The sequence below is a fragment of the Anomaloglossus baeobatrachus genome, chromosome 4 (genome assembly GCF_048569485.1).
Source record: "Anomaloglossus baeobatrachus isolate aAnoBae1 chromosome 4, aAnoBae1.hap1, whole genome shotgun sequence".
NCBI lineage: Eukaryota > Metazoa > Chordata > Amphibia > Anura > Aromobatidae > Anomaloglossus > Anomaloglossus baeobatrachus.
In genome coordinates, this window is record NC_134356.1 from 106,642,264 (window position 1) to 106,663,486 (window position 21,223).

At 42.3% G+C, this 21,223-nt stretch overlaps 1 protein-coding gene across 3 annotated transcripts in view; it reads right to left on the minus strand.

Annotated features, from left to right (window-relative positions):
* The window catches only part of SLIT3 (slit guidance ligand 3), an 878,603-nt gene that overhangs the window by 108,152 nt on the left and 749,228 nt on the right, over positions 1–21,223 (minus strand). For all 3 annotated transcript variants that reach the window (XM_075344498.1, XM_075344497.1, XM_075344499.1), the window contains one exon: positions 20,466–20,590. In XM_075344498.1, coding sequence (XP_075200613.1) covers positions 20,466–20,590 — 125 coding nt within the window. The remainder of the gene's footprint in view (positions 1–20,465; positions 20,591–21,223) is intronic.

Here is a 21,223-nt window from a genome sequence, read left to right on the forward strand (position 1 = left end):
CAGCTGCCGGTATGCCTAGGTTACCCCCATTCCGTTTCAATGGTGATCGTAGTCAGTTTCGTGGATTTGTTAACCAATGTATACTGTTTTTTGATGTACATGCTGATTATTACCGTTCTGACCGGTCAAAAGTGTTATGTATAATCATGTTATTAACCTCACGAGCACTGGCTTGGGCTAATCCTATGATAGAGAATCGGGACATTCGTTTAAATCACCTGGATGACTTTCTGACCGCAATGGCGCAAATGTTTGATGATCCGAATCGCCGTGCTACCGCTGAATCGGCTCTCCTTTCCTTACGTCAGGGAAAGCGTTCTGTCGTTGAATACGCCACTGAGTTCAAGAGGTTAGTGGTAGACACCGACTGGGGAAACAATGCATTATTGTCTGTTTTCAGAAAAGGTTTGTCCGGTACCATCAAGGACGAGTTAGCTCGTTCCGAATCTCCAGGGGATTTTGAACTGTTTCTCCAGCACTGTGTGCGTATTGATACCCGCTTGACGGAACGTAGAAAGGAAAAATGGGCAGCTGTAAACCGTGTAAACAACTTTGCGTTTCCTTCCAGAGAACCCGCTCTCCGGACGCCACGGGAGGCCGAGGACGTTCCTATGCAAGTGGACTCTCTGCAAAAGCGAGAGACCAACGAACGTCGTGAACACCGGCTCCGTGAGCGTTTGTGTTTCTATTGCGGTCAATCGGACCATTTCTTGATCGACTGCCCGAAACGTCCAAATCGCCCAAATAAGGTATTGGCAGCCATGGCAGAGTGTGACAACACGGACGCAGAGTCCGATATCTCTGAGGCAAGTGGACACTTGGATGCGGTATTTCCCTTGACTGTAATGTCAACCTCACCGAAGGACTCAGAGGGGAAATATACCCATTGCTCGCTTCCCATTCAGATCCGGTGGGAGGGACAGCTAATACCTACCTCTGCAATGATAGACTCTGGGGCAGGGGGAAATTTCATGGACTCTTCTTTTGCCAGGAAACACGGTATCCGGACTCAGCAAAGATCCTCACCGGTTACCATGGAGACAGTAGACGGATCTCCGTTAATCTCTGGACCAGTTGATCGGGAAACAGTACCGCTAGAATGCGTGATGAAGCCAGGTCAGCAGGAGACCCTTGTTTTCATGGTAATTTCTTCTCCTCATTTTCCGATTATTTTAGGTATTCCGTGGCTACGGTCTACAAATCCTGTCATCGATTGGGAGACTAAGGAAATATCCTTCCCACCGCAGAGTGGTCCGACCAATAGTCCAACTGTTCCGGTTCCAGTAACACCGAATGCGGAGGGCACTGTACAGGTACCTGTTTTACCCCCGGTTTATCATGACTTCGCTGATATATGCGACAAAAGAAAAGCCGATCGGCTTCCCCCGCATAGACCGTATGATTGCCCCATAGACTTACTCCCAGGGGCGGAGATCCCGTTTGGTCATGTCTACCCGTTGGCGGCACCTGAGCTAGAAGCACTAAAAGAGTACATTGATGAAAGTCTAGCCAAGGGATTTATTCGCCCGTCTACCTCACCAGCAGGGGCACCCATCTTTTTCGTGAAAAAGAAAGAGGGGACTCTGAGACCCTGTATTGACTACCGGGAACTGAATAAAATAACCATCCGGAACCGGTATCCGTTACCGTTGATTCCTGAGCTATTGGAGAGGGTCCAACAGGCAAAAATATTCACTAAATTGGATCTCCGTGGGGCATATAATCTACTTCGCATACGTCCCGGAGACGAGTGGAAGACCGCGTTCCGATGTCGGTATGGACATTTTGAGTACCTAGTGATGCCTTTTGGACTTTGTAACGCTCCCGCGGCTTTCCAACATCTAGTTAACGATATTTTTAGGGATATAATGGACCAATTCATGGTGATTTATCTGGACGATATCCTAATCTTTTCTGATTCCCTACAGGAACACCAGGAGCACGTCAAGACCGTACTTACCCGGCTGAGGGAAAACCACCTGTACATTAAGCTGGAGAAATGCGAATTCCATTGCTCACAAATACAATTCTTAGGTTATGTCATCTCTCCTCAGGGACTGAACATGGAGTCTGGCAAGATACAAGCAATTCTAGACTGGCCGGAACCGGGAAACATCAAAGAGGTACAACGCTTTGTCGGTTTTGCCAACTTTTACCGACGCTTTATCCGTAACTTTTCAGAGATCGTTCGTCCCATCACTCTGTTAACCAAGAAAGGACAGAAGTTTGTGTGGTCCACCCAGGCCCAGGAAGCTTTCCATCGTCTCAAGGTTTGTTTTACCTCAGCGCCAATATTAGTACATCCGAATCCCGCACTTCCCTTTATCGTGGAAGTCGACGCTTCCGACTATGCATTAGGGGCCATCCTTTCTCAAAGGACTGGGGACAAGAGTCTCTTGCATCCGTGTGCTTTCTTTTCCCGCCGGTTGTCCCCTGCAGAAAGGAACTATGACATTGCGGACAAGGAATTGTTGGCGATTATTTCAGCTTTTAAGGAATGGAGACACCACTTACAGGGAGCCTCGCAGCAAGTGATAGTACTCACAGATCATCGTAATCTGGAATTTCTTAAGTCTGCCAGGTGCCTGTCTCCACGGCAAGCCCGTTGGAGCCTATTCCTTAACCAGTTCAATTTTATCGTTACCTACCGTCCAGGTTCACGTAATGGGAAAGCCGATGCCTTGTCCCGAATCCACGCCGTGGACTCCGTGCCTGGAACCCCGTCTCAGACCGTGTTATCGGATGCCAATTTCGTTGGAGTAATCCAGGACCAGGACTTGTGGAAGGACATCAAGCTGGCCTATGATGGTGACGTATTTCTTGCTGCCCCCCCGAATGATGTAACTCTTGTTCTTCGGAATGGTGTGTGGTTGAGAGAGCGACGCATTTATGTCCCGGAGGCCGTAAGACTTCGGGTTCTCAAGTTAGTCCATGACTCCGTGTTGGCTGGTCATAGGGGGGTACAGAAGACGCAGGAATTTCTGAGCCGTTTTTTCTGGTGGCCTATCTTGTTTAAAGGATGTAAAGGACTATGTCCACTCATGTGTGGTTTGTGCCCGGTGCAAGGTCCCTCGTGTGGCTCCTACGGGACTCCTCCAACCGTTACCCGTGCCATCTCGCCCTTGGGGGTCTATCTCAATGGATTTTATTGTGGAGTTGCCGGTCTCAGGCGGTCACAATACCATTTTAGTGGTGGTGGATCGGTTGACAAAAGCTGCTCACTTTATTCCGTGTACCGGTCTTCCCTCAGCCGCAAAGACAGTGGATTTGGTTATCCAGAACGTATTCCGATTGCATGGGGTACCAGACGAGATCATCTCTGACCGGGGCGTGCAGTTCACGTCTAGGTTCTGGAAGGGGTTTTGTACGGCACTCCAGATTGATGTCTGTTTGTCTTCTGCATACCATCCTCAGACAAATGGGCAAACCGAACGGACTAATCAAACCCTGGAACAATACCTTCGATGTTATGTCAGCCATCTGCAGGACGATTGGTTGAAGATGCTTCCGTTGGCGGAGTTCTCGTATAACAACACTCAGAGCAGCTCCACTAAGGTAACGCCCTTTTTTGCTAACTTGGGTTACCATCCGAATGTTTTGCCTAGGTCACCCGTTGCGGTTTCGGTGCCAGCGGTGGAGGACCGATTGACAGAGCTACGACAAAATCTGGAGATTCTAAAGGACACTGTGGCTACGGCTCAGGAGCGTTACAAGAGGTCGGCAGACACTCACCGGAAACCGGCACCCATGTATAAGGTAGGGGACTCTGTATGGTTATCCACCAAAAACCTGAGATTGGGTGTTCCTTCGCAGAAGCTGGGACAAAAAGTCATCGGTCCGTTTAAGATCACCGGGATCGTGAGCCCTGTGACCTGTCGGCTGCGGTTACCGCACCATCTGAAGGTACACCCGGTCTTTCATGTTTCTCTCCTCAAACCCGTTTCTCCTAATACGTTTCATGGTCGTGTCGTGCCTCCTCCTCTGCCTGTGATGGTCGACGGCGAGGAGCAGTTCGTGGTTGAGGACATTATTGACTCCCGGCTCCATCGTCGTCGGCTTCAATATCTGGTACGTTGGCAGGGGTACGCCCCCGAGGACGATTCCTGGGAACCGGTGGGTAACATTCGGGCACCCCGGAAGATTGCTCAGTTTCATCGACGGTACCCTGACAAGCCAGGCCCTGATCCGTCCTGAGGCCGTTTCTGGGGGGGGGGAGTAATGTCAGGTTTCCGGGTTTTCCAGTTCTCTTTTGACAAAAGCTTGCCCTCGGTTAACATGGAGTTTACTGTTCTGTTGCCCTACTTCCTGTCCAGCTGCTTAAAAGGCCGCCTCTAAGCCTAGTCCAGTGCCTGAGTATACTGCTTGCTGTGTGCTCCTGCCTTGCTGCTTCTAATTCCTGATTGCCTTTGGATCCTCCTGAAAGACTACCGACCGACTCTGGACCATACCCGGTTTCTTCAAGCTGTGCCCGGACTCCGTCTGCCGTCTGTGGTCAGCACTTCTGCCCGGTTCCTTCCGGTTTGTAACCACTCTGGACTATCATCCCGTACGGACACTTCTGGACTTTACCACTTGCCCCTTGTGTCCCGGCTGCTGCGCATTTAGGCCTTCCGGGGTGATTGCCGGACAGTCCCTGTATAGGGGTTCGCTCTGGTGGTCTCCCTGGGGGAGTCCGGTGCGTGGCCCCGGGAATTCCCTTCGCTCCGTTTCGGGAAAGTATTTCCTGTGTTTGTTCTGCTGTGTTTGTTCCGTTCTGTACCTACCGTGGTTACATATTATAAACATCTTGTACCAAGAACTCGTCTCTGGTTGTCATTGCCCTAACGCTATCGAAATCCTCAGAACATACAATAGTATTACAGAGCGCCATTTGACTGCAAAATTGGCCAAAATCATTAGTGGACGCCATGTCATTTTGGGAGAGTCATGTGAGGTTTTGTTTTTTGCAGTACAAGTTGACATTTTTGGGCACATAACATTTTTGGATCGCATTTTATTCAGATTTTTGGCCGGTAGAATTACCATGAAACAGCAATTCAGGAATAGTTTTTTGAGATTTTTGTTTTATGCTGTTTACTGTATGGTAAAGTAACAACACAGGTTTATTCTTCGGGTCAGTAATGATTACAGTGATACCACATTTATGTAAATTTTTTTAATGTTTTGCCACTTTTACACAATAAAAACAATTTTTTAGATTAAAAAATTGGGGGAGACATTGCTGCATTTTCAGAGATATAGCTTTTTTTATTTTATTGCTGATGGAGCAATGTAGACCAGAATGAAGCTAAAAAAGAATGAAAACGCCAGAGAGTGAGTATGTTGTTAGGAGGCAGGGACTTAAGGGGGCTTTACACGCAACGACATCGTCAACGAGATGTCGTTGGGGTCACGGAATTCGTGACACACATCCGGCCTCGTTAGCGACGTCGTTAAGTGTGACATGTACGAACGACTGCTAACGATCAAAATTACTCACCTAATCGTTGATCATTGACACGTCGTTCTAATCCCAAATATCGTTGCTGTTGCAGGACACAGGTTGTTCATCGTTCCTGAGGCAGCACACATCGCTACGTTTGACACCCCAGGAACGAGAAACAACACCGTACCTGCGTCCTCCGGCAATGAGGTGGGCGTGTCTTTCTTTTGGCTGTTCTCCGCCCCTCCGTTTCTATTGGACGGCTGCCGTGTGACGTCGCTGTGACGCCACACGAACCGCCCCCTTAGAAAGGAGGCGGTTCGCTGGCCACAGCGACGTCGCTAGGCAGGTAAGTATAGTGTGATGGGGACTAACAATATTGTGCGCGACGGGCAGCGATTTGCCCGTGACGCACAACCGACGGGGGCGGGTGCGATCGGCAGCGACATTGCTAGCGATGTCGCTGCGTGTAAAGTGGCCTTTAGGTTTAAAGCACCATTCCAGTGCTGAAATAAAAAACACTGCAGTGGTGCTTTAATTAAGTAATTTTTTTTTTGTCTTGTAGTATGTGTTGCTGTTTTCTTGCACAAAAGTCTTCAAAATGGCATGGAAAGTTACAAATGGTTTTTATTTTGGTCTTTAAACCTTTGCGACTTGTTCACATATTTGTTAAAATGTTGCAAATAGTTGAGCAAAAATCTTTCAAAGTTTGTGCAAAAATTTTGTGACTTTTCAAAAAGTTGCAAATTGTGAATCAGGCAAAAAACTATCCAGAAATCCCAAACCACATCCACAATTGCAAGTATAAAAAAGACTCAAATTAAAAGAAAAATTTGTTACAAATAAAAAAAACAGGCAAACGGCAAAAACTATGCAAAAAAAGGCTCAAATGCACCCGTATGTTTTACTGTGGGTTAATAATTGAAAAGTTAATGGTGAATTGTCCATTGATAACAATATTCAAGACATATTCCTTTTCTTATTTGTAATTAATTACATTTAAGTGAACCTTATTGTATAAGGAAATCCTAAAGGGAAATATTAGATTTCTTTTGACGTCTGTGCTCTGGTGCTGAGACTTTCCAGCACACTGGATGTAATATATTAGACTAAACCTAATTATTCATTTGTTCGATGCCTAAAAAAAGGCACTTGGATCTTATAGTACAGTAGATCTATTTCTGCTAGACACTCTCTGACATTATCTGCTATTCCTGCCAGCCTGTCTCCATCTGGCATACAATCAAATAAGCTACAACGCCACTTGCACTTTCTAGAGAAATTCTTGTCCTTCTTAATAAATCCTGAGCTTTTTGCTTGCTTGTAACGTAGTCCTACTTGGCACTCATAAGCCTCATCTGTATTTGTATCAAGATGATTTATGGCCACCCTGGGTATAATACATTGTCCTTTATGGTTTTATCCTGTAATGCACATGGCCGTGGAATACAGGATTTTGCAGAGGGATGTCAGTTAGTATTAAACACACTAAGATAGCTTGCTATGATCACAGCATCGAGGACAGCCATATATGCTTTGTTCCAAAGTCGAATAATTATGGGAAATATTTTCCTTCCTCTCTCGAATTGTGGTTTTAAAACTTGGGATAAAATATCCCTCATCCATTCATCTGTGAAAACCAATACAAATTTTAGGTAAAATTTCATGTGTCTTTTGGGAGATATATTTTGGATTTCAGTTACTGATGAAATGATGACAATCAATTGAAGTCTGCATAAGAAATAACAAAAAGATCGCCTGGAAAAGAATTTTGAAGAATTGCAGCTATGTTTTAGTGACTTTTCTTGCATTTTATACTTCATTTTTTTATTGACTCTGACATTGGCAAAAATGCTATTTACCTGCTACGATATTATTAATTTGAAGGTAACTAGAATAAAAAAAAAATTGAGTACCGGCTAACTTGAAGTGCGGTTACTCAAAGAAAAGATTGAATAGCAGGGAAATAGCCGTGTAACTACCTTCTCTGAGTCACCAGGGTAGTGCAGGAGAGTGATTACCTCCCGCCTAGTATACGTCACCCCTCAGTATACATCACCGCCCAGTTTACGTCAACATCACCACCCAGTATATGTCACCGCCCAGTATAAGTCACTCCCCAGTATACATCACCGCCCAGTATACATCACCGACCAGTATACGTCACTGCCCAGTATACATCACCGCCCAGTATACGTCACCCCTCAGTATACAGTCCCTGATAAAAGTTCTGTCGCTTATCCATGTTATGTAAATAAAAGCTTATAACTTGACTTCAAATTCATCCTTTGGTTTCATAAATTACTCTTTTGAAAGCTGAAACCCTCCCAAATTTGGTTTAGGTTATGAAAATAAAGTTGCTGCAAAGCTGAAATATTGATCATTTAATGAACACAGAAAGGTCAGATTTTGGCAAGACAAATGTTTTGTCGGCGTGTCATATAATGCACCCAATCCTAGTTTACATCCTCACCTGTGCTCACTAAATTATCAGTTAATTAGTGGGTGTGTATAAAAAGAAATCCAGCACCCCAGACCTTCAGTTGAACTGCAACTTGACCTCTGACAACATGCCAAAAATCCACCCTGCGACCAAAGCCTTGATTATCAAGAGGCTGAAGAACAGATCCACCGCAGAGGTGGCTGGCATCTTTAATGTGTCTTAGCGTCAAGTACAGAGAATTAAAAAAAGAATTGAAGAGACTGGAGATGTTTTTGACAAGCCTATGTCCGGCAGACCCCGCAAGACAACTGCTCAAGAGGAACATTTGTTGGTTTGAAAATCCAACGCCAGCCCCTCTTCCACTGCAGAGAGCTCCAAAAGGCCTGGTCACCTCAAGTCCTTGAGTCAACTAGACCAGTTTCTAGGATTCTGTCTCGAATCGGCCTCCATGGTCGAATCTGTGCCCAGAAGCCAGTACTAAACAAAAGGCAATTAAAAAAACATGTGGCATTTGCCAAGTCTCACAGCCTGCTAAACAGATGGATGCTGGAAAAGTGGCAGAAAGTGGATTTCTCTGATGAATCTTCAGTTGAATTATACCACAGCTGCCGAAAATACTGCAGGAGACCTACTGGAGCCCGTATGGATCCAGAAAACAGTTAAGTTTGGTGGTGGAAAGATCATGGTCTGGGGTTACATTCAGTATGGGGTTGTGCAAAACATTTGCAAGGTGGAAGGCAATATCAATAGGTTAAAATATCAAGAAGTATTAGCTACCTCTTACATTCCCAATCATAAAAGGAGTCAAATTCTGCAGCAGGATGTTGCTCCATCTCATACATCCATCTCTACAACAACATTCCTCCTGGCAAAGAAGATCAAGCTGCTCAAGGACTGGCCAGCCCAGTCACCAGACATGAACATCATTGAGCATGTTTGGGGTACGATGAAAGAGGAAGCTTCGAAGACAAAACCAACAAATCTAGATGAACTCTGGGAGGCATGTAAGACTGCATTCTTTGCTATTCCTGATGACTTCATCAATAAATTGTATGAATCATTGTTGAACCGCATGGATGCAGTCCTTCAAGCCCATGAAAGTCACACAAAATATTAAATATGGCTCTAATAGCACCACAACTTCATTCACCAGCGTTATGCAACATATCTTTGTATTAGAAGTTAATTATTTGTTTGAATTTCACATTACTTTCTGTGGGCGACAAAACTTTTGTCTTGCCAAAATCTGACCTTTCTGTGTTCATTAAATGATCAATATTTCAGCGTTGTAGCAACTTTATTTTCATAACCTAAACCAAATTTGGGAAGGTTTCAGCTTTCAAAAGAGTAATTTATGAAACCAATGGATGAATTTAAAGTCAGATTATAAGGTTTTATTTACATAACATGGAAAAGCGACAGAATTTTTGACAAGGATTGTACATCATGACCCAGTATACGTCACCGCCCAGTATACGTCACCGCTCAGAATACGTCACCCCTCAGTATACATCACCACCCAGTATACGTCACCGCCAAGTTTACGTCCCTGCCCAGTATACTAGGAGGCCAATTGTAATCACTCTTAGTCACAAGGAGTGATTACCTCTCAACCAGTATACATCACCACCCTAGGATACTAGGAGGCCAGCTGTAATCACACTCTTTCTCTGAGTCACCAGGCGGTGCAGGAGAGTGATTACCTCCCACCAAATATATATCACCGCTCAGTATACTAGGATACTAGGATGCCAGCTGTAATCACACTGTCTCTCTGAGTCACCAGACGGTGCAGGAGAGTGATTACGTCCCACCCAGTATACATCACTGCCCTAAGATACTAGGATACTTGGAGGCCAGCTGTAATCACACTCTCTCTGTGTCACCAGGTGGTGCCGGAAAGTGATTTCCTCCTGCCCAGTATACATCACCGTCCAGTATACTAGGATACTAGGAGGCTGACTGTAATCAAACTCTGTCTCGGAGGCACCAGGTGGTGCAGGAAAGTGATTACCTCCCGCCCAGTATACATCACTGCCCTAGGATACTAAGAGGCCGACTGTAATCACACTCTCTCTCTGAGTCACCAGGCAGTGCAGGAGAGTGCTTTCCTCCCGCCCAGTATACATCCCTGCCCAATATACTAGGATACTAGGAGGCCTGCTATAATCACACTCTCTCTCTCTGAGTCACCAGGCGGAGCAAGAGAGTGATTACCTCAGTATACCTCCCGTCCAGTATACATCCTTGCCCAATATACTAGGATACTAGGAGGCCTCCTATAATCACACTCTCTCTCTCTGAGTCACCAGGCGGTGCAGGAGAGTGATTAATCCAGTATACCTCACTGCCATGCAAAACCTAAATAACAAAGGGTACTTAGTTGACACTATTTTGATCAAGAAAATGTCAACTAAGTACCCTATATTATTTACTACTACTAGTCATTTAAATGCTGTAGGGTATCTACTTATTGTGTGTATTCTAGTGTTTTTCTGTTAATGGTCACAGTGTGAATGTATAAACTCATTGTTTTTATTCTAGTATTTTTCTGTTAATGGTTACAGTGTGAATATGCACCTACACATTGCACGTCTACTAACAGGTACACTGGCTCAGGTTGGTCATCGATTCTGCTTCAGATTCATATAGTCTATATACAATAAGTGTCCTTTAGCCACCTAGATTTATTATTCTTATATAGAGAAAGCTACATCCCAGCGGCACTAAAAGACCAGGTCCCTCTGTCCACCTAGCTATGGGCTGCTCTATATAAGAACACTAAATCCTAGTTTTCTTATAAAAATTGGTGAGAATTATTGTAACATCTATAGATAGAGGACACCAGTGGGAAGCAATTTTCTGTGTTATAAGGAACTATAACTGTTTAACTGTAATCAGTAACTGCTCCCATAGTAATAGTATTGCTCGGCTGGTTAAATAAAAAGGTGAGGCAGGTAAAGCCTAAGTCAGGTGTCTCCTGATATTTCTGTCTGCCAGATGCGACGGGCATCATTTCCTGCTTAATCCTCAAAGTCTGCCAACTAAAGCTGAATTAATATGGTGGATTTAGTTGATTTTGAACTAAAACAAATTTAAAATGTTCAATCAAATTAACCTGTTACTGAATTTACCCACGTGTGATAAAGATGAAGCCATGGTGACATGTGTAGGTAGATAAACTCTCTATAAACTCTCTATTAATTAGTTTTTCCCTAACCAGACTCTCTCCTCTATAGTACATTCTTAATGCTGCAGCTAGGGTCACCTATCTGGCTAACCGCTACTCGGATGCCTCCTCTCTGTGCCAGTCATTGCACTGGCTGCCCATATATCACAGGATCCAATTTAAATTGCTTGTTCTCACCTAGAAAGCTTTCTACAGTGCGGCGCCCCCCTACATTCACCCTCATCTCTATCTATCACCCTACCCGTTCTCTAAGCTCGGCAAACGACTTTTGACTAACGTCCAAATTAATCCGAACCTAATACTCCCTACTCCAAGACTTCTCACAAGCTGCACCAATCCTCTGGAATGCTCTACCCCAAGAAACTAGGATGAACCACAACTTACTCAGCTTCAGATACTCTTAAGAACAGATCTTTTTAGGGTTGCATATCATCTTCCCTAATCAAAGTCAATTCATATAGAGCTCCTCCACTTTTTCTCAAAACACAATTCTCCGTCAGACTCCACCGCACTCAAAAGCATCATAAAGATTGGCTGGTGACTGCTTATTCTGCCTTATCTATCCTCCATTTTTTCAAGATGCCTGACCCGTCGTTGCAAATAAGCACCTTTACCATGTCACCTCCACCTCAACCCATTGTAGATTGTAAGCTCTTACGAGCATTGTCATTTTTGCTTTTATTATTGCGTCTTCTATATCTGTGGCTTATGAACGTTTGTATATGACCCTCTGAATTTGTAAAGCGCTGCGGAATATGTTGGCGCTATAGAAAGATTATTATTATAATAAATACAATTATTTACAAAATCTAGTAAACTCTATACAACTGTCAATAAATATAAGAAGCTTTACGTACTAATAGCTTGAGGTGCCATATTACATGTGCTAGTTATTCAGCCGATGTGTGGCTTCATGGTCTGAGATATTGTTTTTCACGTGCTATTTATCTATATTACCATTCAGGCTGCATACAAGAGCTTAATGCAAAGTAACATAACAAAATCAGCAGTTAAATCAGATACCGACTGGCAAATGCTTGGGAATGTTACTCAGATTCCAGGGCTGGCACAAGTGTTAAAGAAAGGCTGTGTGCCAAAGAAATTCTTAGCAGTTTGGGGCAGCTTCTGTTTGTTGGCTTTCTATACTCGTAGAACATGCTGGCCAGAAAACTGTGTATAGTGAATCGTTTACGTTTAGAAAATACTTAAGCCATTTCTCTAAACAGCTATATTATAGAAGCCCCTACAGGAGGCCATACCAAGTTTAGCTGCAAGAGTCTGTCCAAAGGATTAGAAGTGGAGGTCTACAACCAACCATGACATTTTATTGGAACAATGCAGATTTCAAAGCTCAGGACACGTCCTGAGGTCTGTAAATCATTCACCGTAGGAGATGAATAGGATGAAATTTCAAAGACTAAGACTTACTCCAGATGTCATTTGGTTGGGTCTAAAATTAAATTATCTATTCCCAGTACACATTTTGCAATGCATTTGTCAATTGTTTCTGTTCCTACAGTATGGGTGTCTTCCCTGCACACTGGATTCAGCAAAATTAAGTAACAAATATAGTCAGATTAAAAAAGTATTATAGGTACAAAGTTTAACGCTACAATAGGGACATTTTATATTTTGAGTATCATTCAAGCTTAATTTAGACATAGAGAAATGTCTACAATGCTTTCATAAGCCAAAAGACTTGAAGCAGAAACTGCAGGGAAAGGTGGTCCTACAAAGTATGAGGGCTAAATACAAATGCATTTTACAATTTACAGGTTTATATTTTAAAAATATATTGGAAAACTATGAATCATTATATTTTCAGCATCATTCAAGCTTAATCTAGACCTAGAGAAATGTCTACAATGCTTTGAAAAAGCACTCATAAGCCAAAACACTTCCAGCAGTACGTGCATGGAAAGGTGATCCTACAAAGTATTGACTCTTGGGCTAAATTCAAATGCACTTCACAATTTTCAGGTTTATATATTTAGTATGCTGAAAAACTATGAATTATTTCCTTACCCTTCACAAATGCTTGTTACTTTGTTTTAGCATGTCACATAAAATCCTGATAAAATACAATTAAGTTTGAGGGTGTAACATGAAATAATGTTGAAAAAATCATGGAGTATGAATACTTTTTCAAGGCACTTTATGTATAGGAAATGCACACAAAATATACAGTATATTTAGCTACGATTTACATTCTACATGATTAACAATATGGATACATGCTATGTGACAGTAATAGATTTTATATGTATATACAGTGCCTTGTGAAAGTATTCGGCCCCCTTGAATTTTTCAACCTTCTCCCACATTTCAGGCTTCAAACATAAAGATAAAAATTTCAATGTTATGGTGAAGAATCAACAAGTGGGACACAATTGTGAAGCTGAAAGAAATGTGTTGCTTATTTTAAACTTTTGTAGAAAAGAATAAACTGTAAATTGGGGCGTGCAATATTATTTGGCCCCTTTACTTTCAGTGCAGTGAACTCACTCCAGAAGTTCATTGAGGATCTCTGAATGATCCAATGTTGTCCTAAATGACTGATGATGATAAATATAAGCCAAACGTGTGTAATCAAGTCTCCGTATAAATACACCTGCTCTGTGATAGTCTCAGTGTTCTGTTTAAAGCGCAGATAGCATCATGAAGACTAAGGAACACAACAGGCAGGTCCATAATACTGTTGTGGAGAAGTTTAAAGGCGGATTTGCTTACTAAAAGATTTCCACAACTTTAAACATCCCAAGAAGCACTGTGCAAGCGATCATATTGAAATGGAATGTGTATCATACCACTGCAAATCTACCAAGACCTGGCCATGCCTCAAAAATTTCATCTTAAACAAGGAGAAGACTGATCAGAGATGCAGCCAAGAGGCCCATGATCACTCTGGATGAACTGCAGAGATCTACAGCTGAGGTGGGAGAGTCCATAGGACAACAATCAGTTCTACACTGCACAAATCTGCCTTTATGGAAGAGTGGCAAGAAGAAAGCCATTTCTCAAAGATATCCATAAAATGTGTTGTTTAAAGTTTGCCACAAGCCCCCTGGGAGACACACCAAACGTGCAAGAAGGTGCTCTGGTCAGATGAAACCAAAATCAAACTTTTTGGGCGCAATGCTTGTGATATGCACGATATGTTTGGTGTAAAAGCAACACAGCTCATCACCCTGAACACACCCTCCCCACTGTCAAACATGGTGGTGGCAGCATCATGGTTTGGGCCTGCTTTTCTTCAGCAGGGACAGGGAAGATGGTTTAAATTGATGGGAAGATGGATGGAGCCAAATACAGCACCATTCTTGAAGAAAACCTGTTGGAGTCTGCAAAAGACCTGAGACTGGGATGGAGATTTGTCTTTCAACAAGATAATTATCCCAAACATAAAGCAAAATCTACAATGGAATGGTTCACAAATAAACATATCCAGGTGTTAGAATGGCCAAGTCAAAGTCTAGACCTGAATCCAATCGAGAATATGTGGAAAGAACTGAAAACTGCTGTTCACAAACACTCTCCATCCAACCTCACTCAGTTCCAGCTGTTTGCAAAGGAAGAATGGGCAAGAATTTCAGTCTCTCGATGTGTAAAACTGATAGAGACATACCCCAAGCGACTTCCAGCTGTAATCGCAAAAAAATATTAACTTAAAGGGGATGAATAATATTGCACGCCCCACTTTTCAGTTTATTATTTTTTATAAAAGTTTAAAATAAGCAATACATTTCGTTCAACTTCACAATTGTGTCCCACTTGTTGTTGATTCTTCACTATAACATTACATTTTTTTATCTTTATCTTTGAAGCCTGAAATGTGGGAAAAGGTTGAAAAATTCATGGGGGCTGAATACTTTCGCAAGGCACTGTACCTTTCATAGTAGTTGTGACTTGCACAACTACCCCAGGTGAGGAATTCCTTATACTTTCTATCCCTTTCCACCAGGATAAAACCCTATATTGTGCCTTTTTTGTCTCACCAGCATCTACTACTTACAAAATATAATTAGTAGATGAAAATACGCAAACATTTTATTGTAACTTAATTCTTCTTTGCTAGTGTTGGGTGCATAAACTCTACATCAGTCACCTATAGGTGGCGCTCTAACACTTCATTACGCACAGAAATTGTTTCACAGATGCAGGTTTTGATTCATAAAATATGTAACATTAAATTTAAAGTAGAATCCCGGTAATAAGCTCAATGAACTCAATGCAACACGACTATTAAAATAGGCACAATACTTTAGGAAGTCCAAGTTTAAGTCCTCCGTGATTTTTTTGAGGCTGAAAAAACTTCTACAGATTATTCTGACTGTAATTATCATCATTTTATAATTTATATTGATTGCAGGTGATGTCTTCATATCAGAATTATGGGCTGTAAACATGGAATACTTATAATCACAATAATTTCTTAAGAAGTTACAATATGTCCGTAAAAAAATGTCTGCCCTTACTTTTTGGATAAATCTTGCCATAGACTCATTGATTTAAGTGTGTGTTTTTGATTTACTAATAGTATCATAAGCAGAGATATCTCAGTTTCTGTTTTTGCAATTAGGGGGATAAAATATAAAAAAAAATCAATAAATAAATAATACTAAATAATAATAATTAGTTTTATTTTTTATTATTAATATTATTATTATTATTTTAAAAACATGCCCATAGAGGACAATGTGTATGTGTTCTATCATATTGGGTTTCAATATGTTGTATTCAGAAAGTATTACTTCAGCTATATTGTATCACCTAATGACCAGGTGAATCCAAAATTAGGAAACTGCCATATTCCTGGTTCATAAAATTCTCCATGGCACATACTGAGCGCTTTACATTGAATTCTTCATTACTGCAGCAGGATGTAATAAAGTCCAGAGATCCCATAACGCTATAGGTTAGGTATTTTCTATTTTACTTCATTGATGTAGTGCCCTACACTGAATTTCCCAAAACTGACATCAAACAAGTAAAAACAAATGCTCGGAAAGCAGATTTCGGACAATTTATAAAGGGCCGGGAATGGCTTCCATATGGGCAGACTTGTGTGGGGCTGCTTGGTGAATAGGAAGCAAGACATTCTTATTTAATTAACCTGGTTCTTCTAGAAAGCAGCATGGTACACCTCATATGGTTCCCATTTAGGTCTGACAACTGTAGTTTCCCTCAAATCCTGGTGGTTATGAATCACGAGCCAATCAGGTTTACAATAATTAGTGTATGTGATGGCCACTAATGTGCACGCTTCCCTTTGGTTATGGTCCTTATAGTTTATTTAGGTAAACGTAGCATGCAGCATTGATCCTATATAAATATCATACCTGGCAGCATCAGCTACATCACAATTAATAGCTTAACATGTTTATAGACATAAACTCATACCTCAATTATAGATAATTCACGAAAAAATGACGTTCTCTCAACAGACGAGTTTTAGAATGTTCAATTATTATTAAAAATGCCACAAAAACAAAACTTTCTCCACTTAATTAAATGGCCGTATTAGAACAGGTCCCACTATCTCCAAATACATACTGTTAAGGACTTTAGATTGTGAGCCCCAATGGGGACAGTGTTGCCAATGTATGTAATGTGCTGTGGAATTAATGGCGCTATATAAATTAATAAATATTATTGTGACACCCCAGACTACATTAGGGTGTCACAGGGAACTGCACCCCTGTCTCTCATGGTGAAGAACCCACCCTCCATGGTTCTGGAATCCTAACTACTGGTATTGCTTCTATCAGCACTAAAATCCTAACCACACCTCACACCAGTGGGTGGTCTAGCTGGAATAGGGCCACCAACTTAGGGGTCAGGCAGACTGGTGGGAGGGAGGAAGTCAGTTGAGTAGTAGCCCTCAGAGAGTGAGGAGCTGAGGGAGTTGTAGCTCCCTGTGTGACCTTGGTTGGGTCGCAGACGGTGGTCTGGGACCAGAGGAGTTGGAGACTCGGTCGCAGGGTATTGGGAGAGGGTGCCCAGACTTAGTTTTGGAGAACGGTTGGCACCAGAAGTCCAGTAACTGGACCGGTACCGAGCACAGCGGGGTACAGGACCCTAGATCAGGGAGTAGGTTCACGCAACCTGATAATTCATCTGTGGAAGATAGCCTCTTTATGAACTTTACCCTAGAGCTCAGAGATCGAAGGCATGAACACAACGAGGGGGATAGACTTTCCAGCTTATGCAGTCCTCTGAAATCCCAAGTGCCAGCCATCGAGAGCACAGCTCCACTATTCTATTATAGGGAGCGGGACCCTGACAGCTTCAGGCCGAAGGGTCACTTAGGAACATCTACACAATTGTGCATGGAGGCATACTCCGGACCACTAAGCAATACCAGTGGGAATGGAAAACCGGACAGGCTCCCCAAAGTGGCAGCGACACCCAGAGACTTGGTTTACTTCTGTGTCAGAGTCTGCTTATTGGCCGCACTAACAACTGGACCGCCTGTGTGAGTACACTTGCCTCCCCAGGGCCTTACCTGCCCAAATCACCTCCACCATAACCTTCCACCTACCTCAGGAGTCTTCGGGGCCTTCCATACCCATGGAGGGATCACCATCTAGCTGCCCCGCTCCATCAGCCCCGGGTACTCCCATCGGCAGCAGCGGTACTCCCTTACCGCACACCACGGGTGGCGTCATGAACTGTCCCCTTGTAAATAATCCCCCCTTTTATTCGAGTGGCCGCTGAGCCCCGAGTCCAGGGACCTTTGAGCCACAGAAAAACCCCCGGATCTGAGCAGTCCGACTTCTGCAGGGGCGGCACATTATTATTATTATTATTATTATTATTATTATAGAACAGACTGTATTTGTGGCGCTCTCTTCCCATTTGTATGGGAATTCTGGAAATTGCCCACATTTCTTAATTGTACAATAATAAACCCTTTTTATGCCTTGAAGATGTAATAACATTTAATGCATCTTTGAGTTTTTTGGTTGGCTACCAAAATTATAGTCAGTTAAAGGGAATTTGTCAGCAGATTTTTGAGAAAAGCATGTTATAGGGGCATAGTTCCTGATTCCAGCGAGGTTTCTCTTGCTGTTCTGCATGCTGTCACTTTGATACAATTACTGTTTTCTCTGCTGCAGATCTAACAGTGGTTAGAATGCCCTTCCACCCCACTTATTGACAGATATCTGTGTATACTGTATATTGACAGAAAGCTACTAATGAGCGGTGGGGGTGAGGTTACATAGAGTAGTTGACTAGGAGGCAAAGATACCTACTCCTGTAGTAATAATCTTCTGCTGATAAAACACTGATTTTATTAGAACAACACAGCCTATTAAGTGACACATTGCTGGAATCATGGTCTCAGCCCCATATGCCATGCCAGTCTTAGATTACACTGCAAAAATCTGCTGACAGATTATCTTAATAGGGGCAGTTTCCTGTCATATTTATGGTCCCTGGGCACAGGGTTTCTTTTTACAAAAACAACAACAAACCTTTTTTTAGTCACTGTCCCCAGGTCCAGCCTTGAGTCTCTACCACTGCTCTGGATGTCTGGCTTTGGCTGCGGCACTGGCGTCATGTGTTTTAACTTTCCCGTTACATATTGATGGGAAAATTAGACTTTCTCATTAGCATTAGATTTAAATGTTCTCTTTCAGTTAGATTTTTACCCTGGCTGCAGTATGTTTTAAAGCATCAAACCACACTGTTCTTGGGTCCACCAGAGAGGCTCTACCGCTGCTCCCAGTGTCTGACATTGGCTGACGTGCTTGACGGAGCGCTGTGGAGCCCACTGATTGGCTGCCAAGTGTTTATATGATGTCAGGGCCTCAGTGAATGCCAGGAGAAGGGAAGATACCTGTCGGTGGACTCGGGGAAGGAGAGTAAAGCATGGATTGTTGTTTGATAAACTGCAGCTCGAGTAGAATCTTAAAGCGCACCAATCACCAGGATTTTCCTGTATAATCTAAAGCCAGTGTTATACTGACACTATCATTCATGCTGATTCTATATATACCTTTAGTTGTCAGCTAGGATATATAGGTTTTGAAACAAAAGCAAGTAAAATTAGCAGCTTTTTGAATAGCAGCAGCGGCCGATCAGCAGATAGCTGGGGTAGGTTTTGATAGTGATTTCTGCCCCCTACCTATCCGTTATTTATGTTAATTCTATTATAGAATCATTTTATTAAGTGGCTAGAAGGACCTGTGCTGATGTAATACCCATGTGGCCAGAGGGGGAGGGGCCTCAGCCAACATAGCTGATACCAGGAAGCAACATTATTTTTCTGTTAGCTGAGGCCTCACCCCTTCTGGTCACATGTATGTGTATGACATCAGCAGAGGTCCTTCTAGCCACTTAGTAAAATGCTTCTATAATAGAATTAGCATAAATAACAGGGGGAGGAACAAAAGGCAAAAGGGCAGGAATCACTATCAAAAACCATCATAGCTATCAGCTGATCGGCAGCTGCTGCCAATCAAAAAGCTGCTCATTTTACAAACTTTGCTTGCTAGTATTTCAAAACCTATACATCCTAGCTGACACATAAAGGTATGTATAGAATCAGCATGAGAGTACCAGTATAGCACTGGCTTTAGGTTATATAGGAGAATTCTGGTGATTGGTAACTTTAAGTGAATGGTAACAACCCCTTTGGTAAAGTAAAGTTTATTTTACTAAAGTAAATCAAACTGATTTTTCTAGGTGTTCCACAACTAAACATGAACAACAGTGCGATTTTGGAAAAATAAACAATATTGACAAGAATTTGAGAACCAAAATTAAAGCTAGAGTCAAGACTAGGCAGCAAATGTGCAATATTCAAGCATATGAACTCTATTTTACATAAAAGCTTTCTAATAGGAAATGTGGAATGTTCACACTGCAGAGATTGTTTTATTCTTCCCCCATTTCCGCATCTGCAGATTTATTTTTATGACCTTGGTGTTAAATTCCTTTCAGTATAGGAAAAAGAAAAGAGCAAAAGCTTACAGTTAAAAGTGATGTACAAGTGACGCCTACTGACCAGCGACTGAGACCTCAACATTGTGTAGATTACTAGATATGTCTCCTCTTAGAGCCGTCATGTGTCAAGAGTTATACCTCACAATTGTTTAACCCTTGTCTGGTACCACGGGGTCCATATGACCAAATGCAGATTGTTACAACTTGTGATTTTTTTTTTTGGTACCAGACAAGGGTAAATATAAATTGATAGATGAATGGAGAATTTTCTTACCTTAAATTATATCGTGCACCACTATGATTTATATTATTTTAGCTTCAAATTTCAAGGTGTAATTATCAAGATGTTTAGTAGGTTAGTAAGTTTACTGATTTGACAATGTTTAAGCCTTGAATGAAATAGATCAGTTTCCATCTAAATATCCAAGTAGCACATAGTGAACATCAACATGATCTACCTTGAATCCATAAGGGCAAGTACAACGGTAGAATTCCAAAGGGTCGCTGGTGCATGTCCCATTGTTCTTGCAGGGGTTAGAGAAACACGGGTTGCATTTTGACACTATGTTGATATCTACTGGGCCTGAAATGTAAGAAGTCATAGAGAAAAAGTAAATAGTAAGATTGTCATGTAAAAAAAAAAAATCAAGTAGTAGTAATAGATATTCAAAACACACAAAGAAGCATATAAAGCCTTGAGGTGTTTCCACAATGACTTTGGGATAGCGGGGAACTGAGGCTCCTAAGCTATCCCTTAAGCTAGGGGACCCTATGCTATCCCTAATCTCATGGATACTCCTGATGGTGTAGAGGCCTGGGTCTCTTTCCTGGGCCTGCTCCTGACCACTCCTGATATGATTCCCTCTCCCTCCTGGGAGGGACAGGGCAAGAGTGTGTGTTAAAACCACAGACAAGGTAAAAAAAAAAAAGCACACACTGAGGGAAAAGACAATAAAAGGAAAAACAAGAGCACGAAAGAAGCATAAAACAACAGGGGTAAACTTTACAACCACGCCAAGCAATAGGCACAACTAAAACACAGACATCCTGACCAACATAGAATAAACTATAGCTGGCATGGGTAGAGGGATTCCAACAGCATAAATAGGAGGGGAGCAGATGAGATAAGTTTCCCCACAACATATGATAAAAGGAACAAGCAGACTAACAGAGATTACCTCTTGCTAGCCTGCCTATGAATCAGCACACAGCAGTT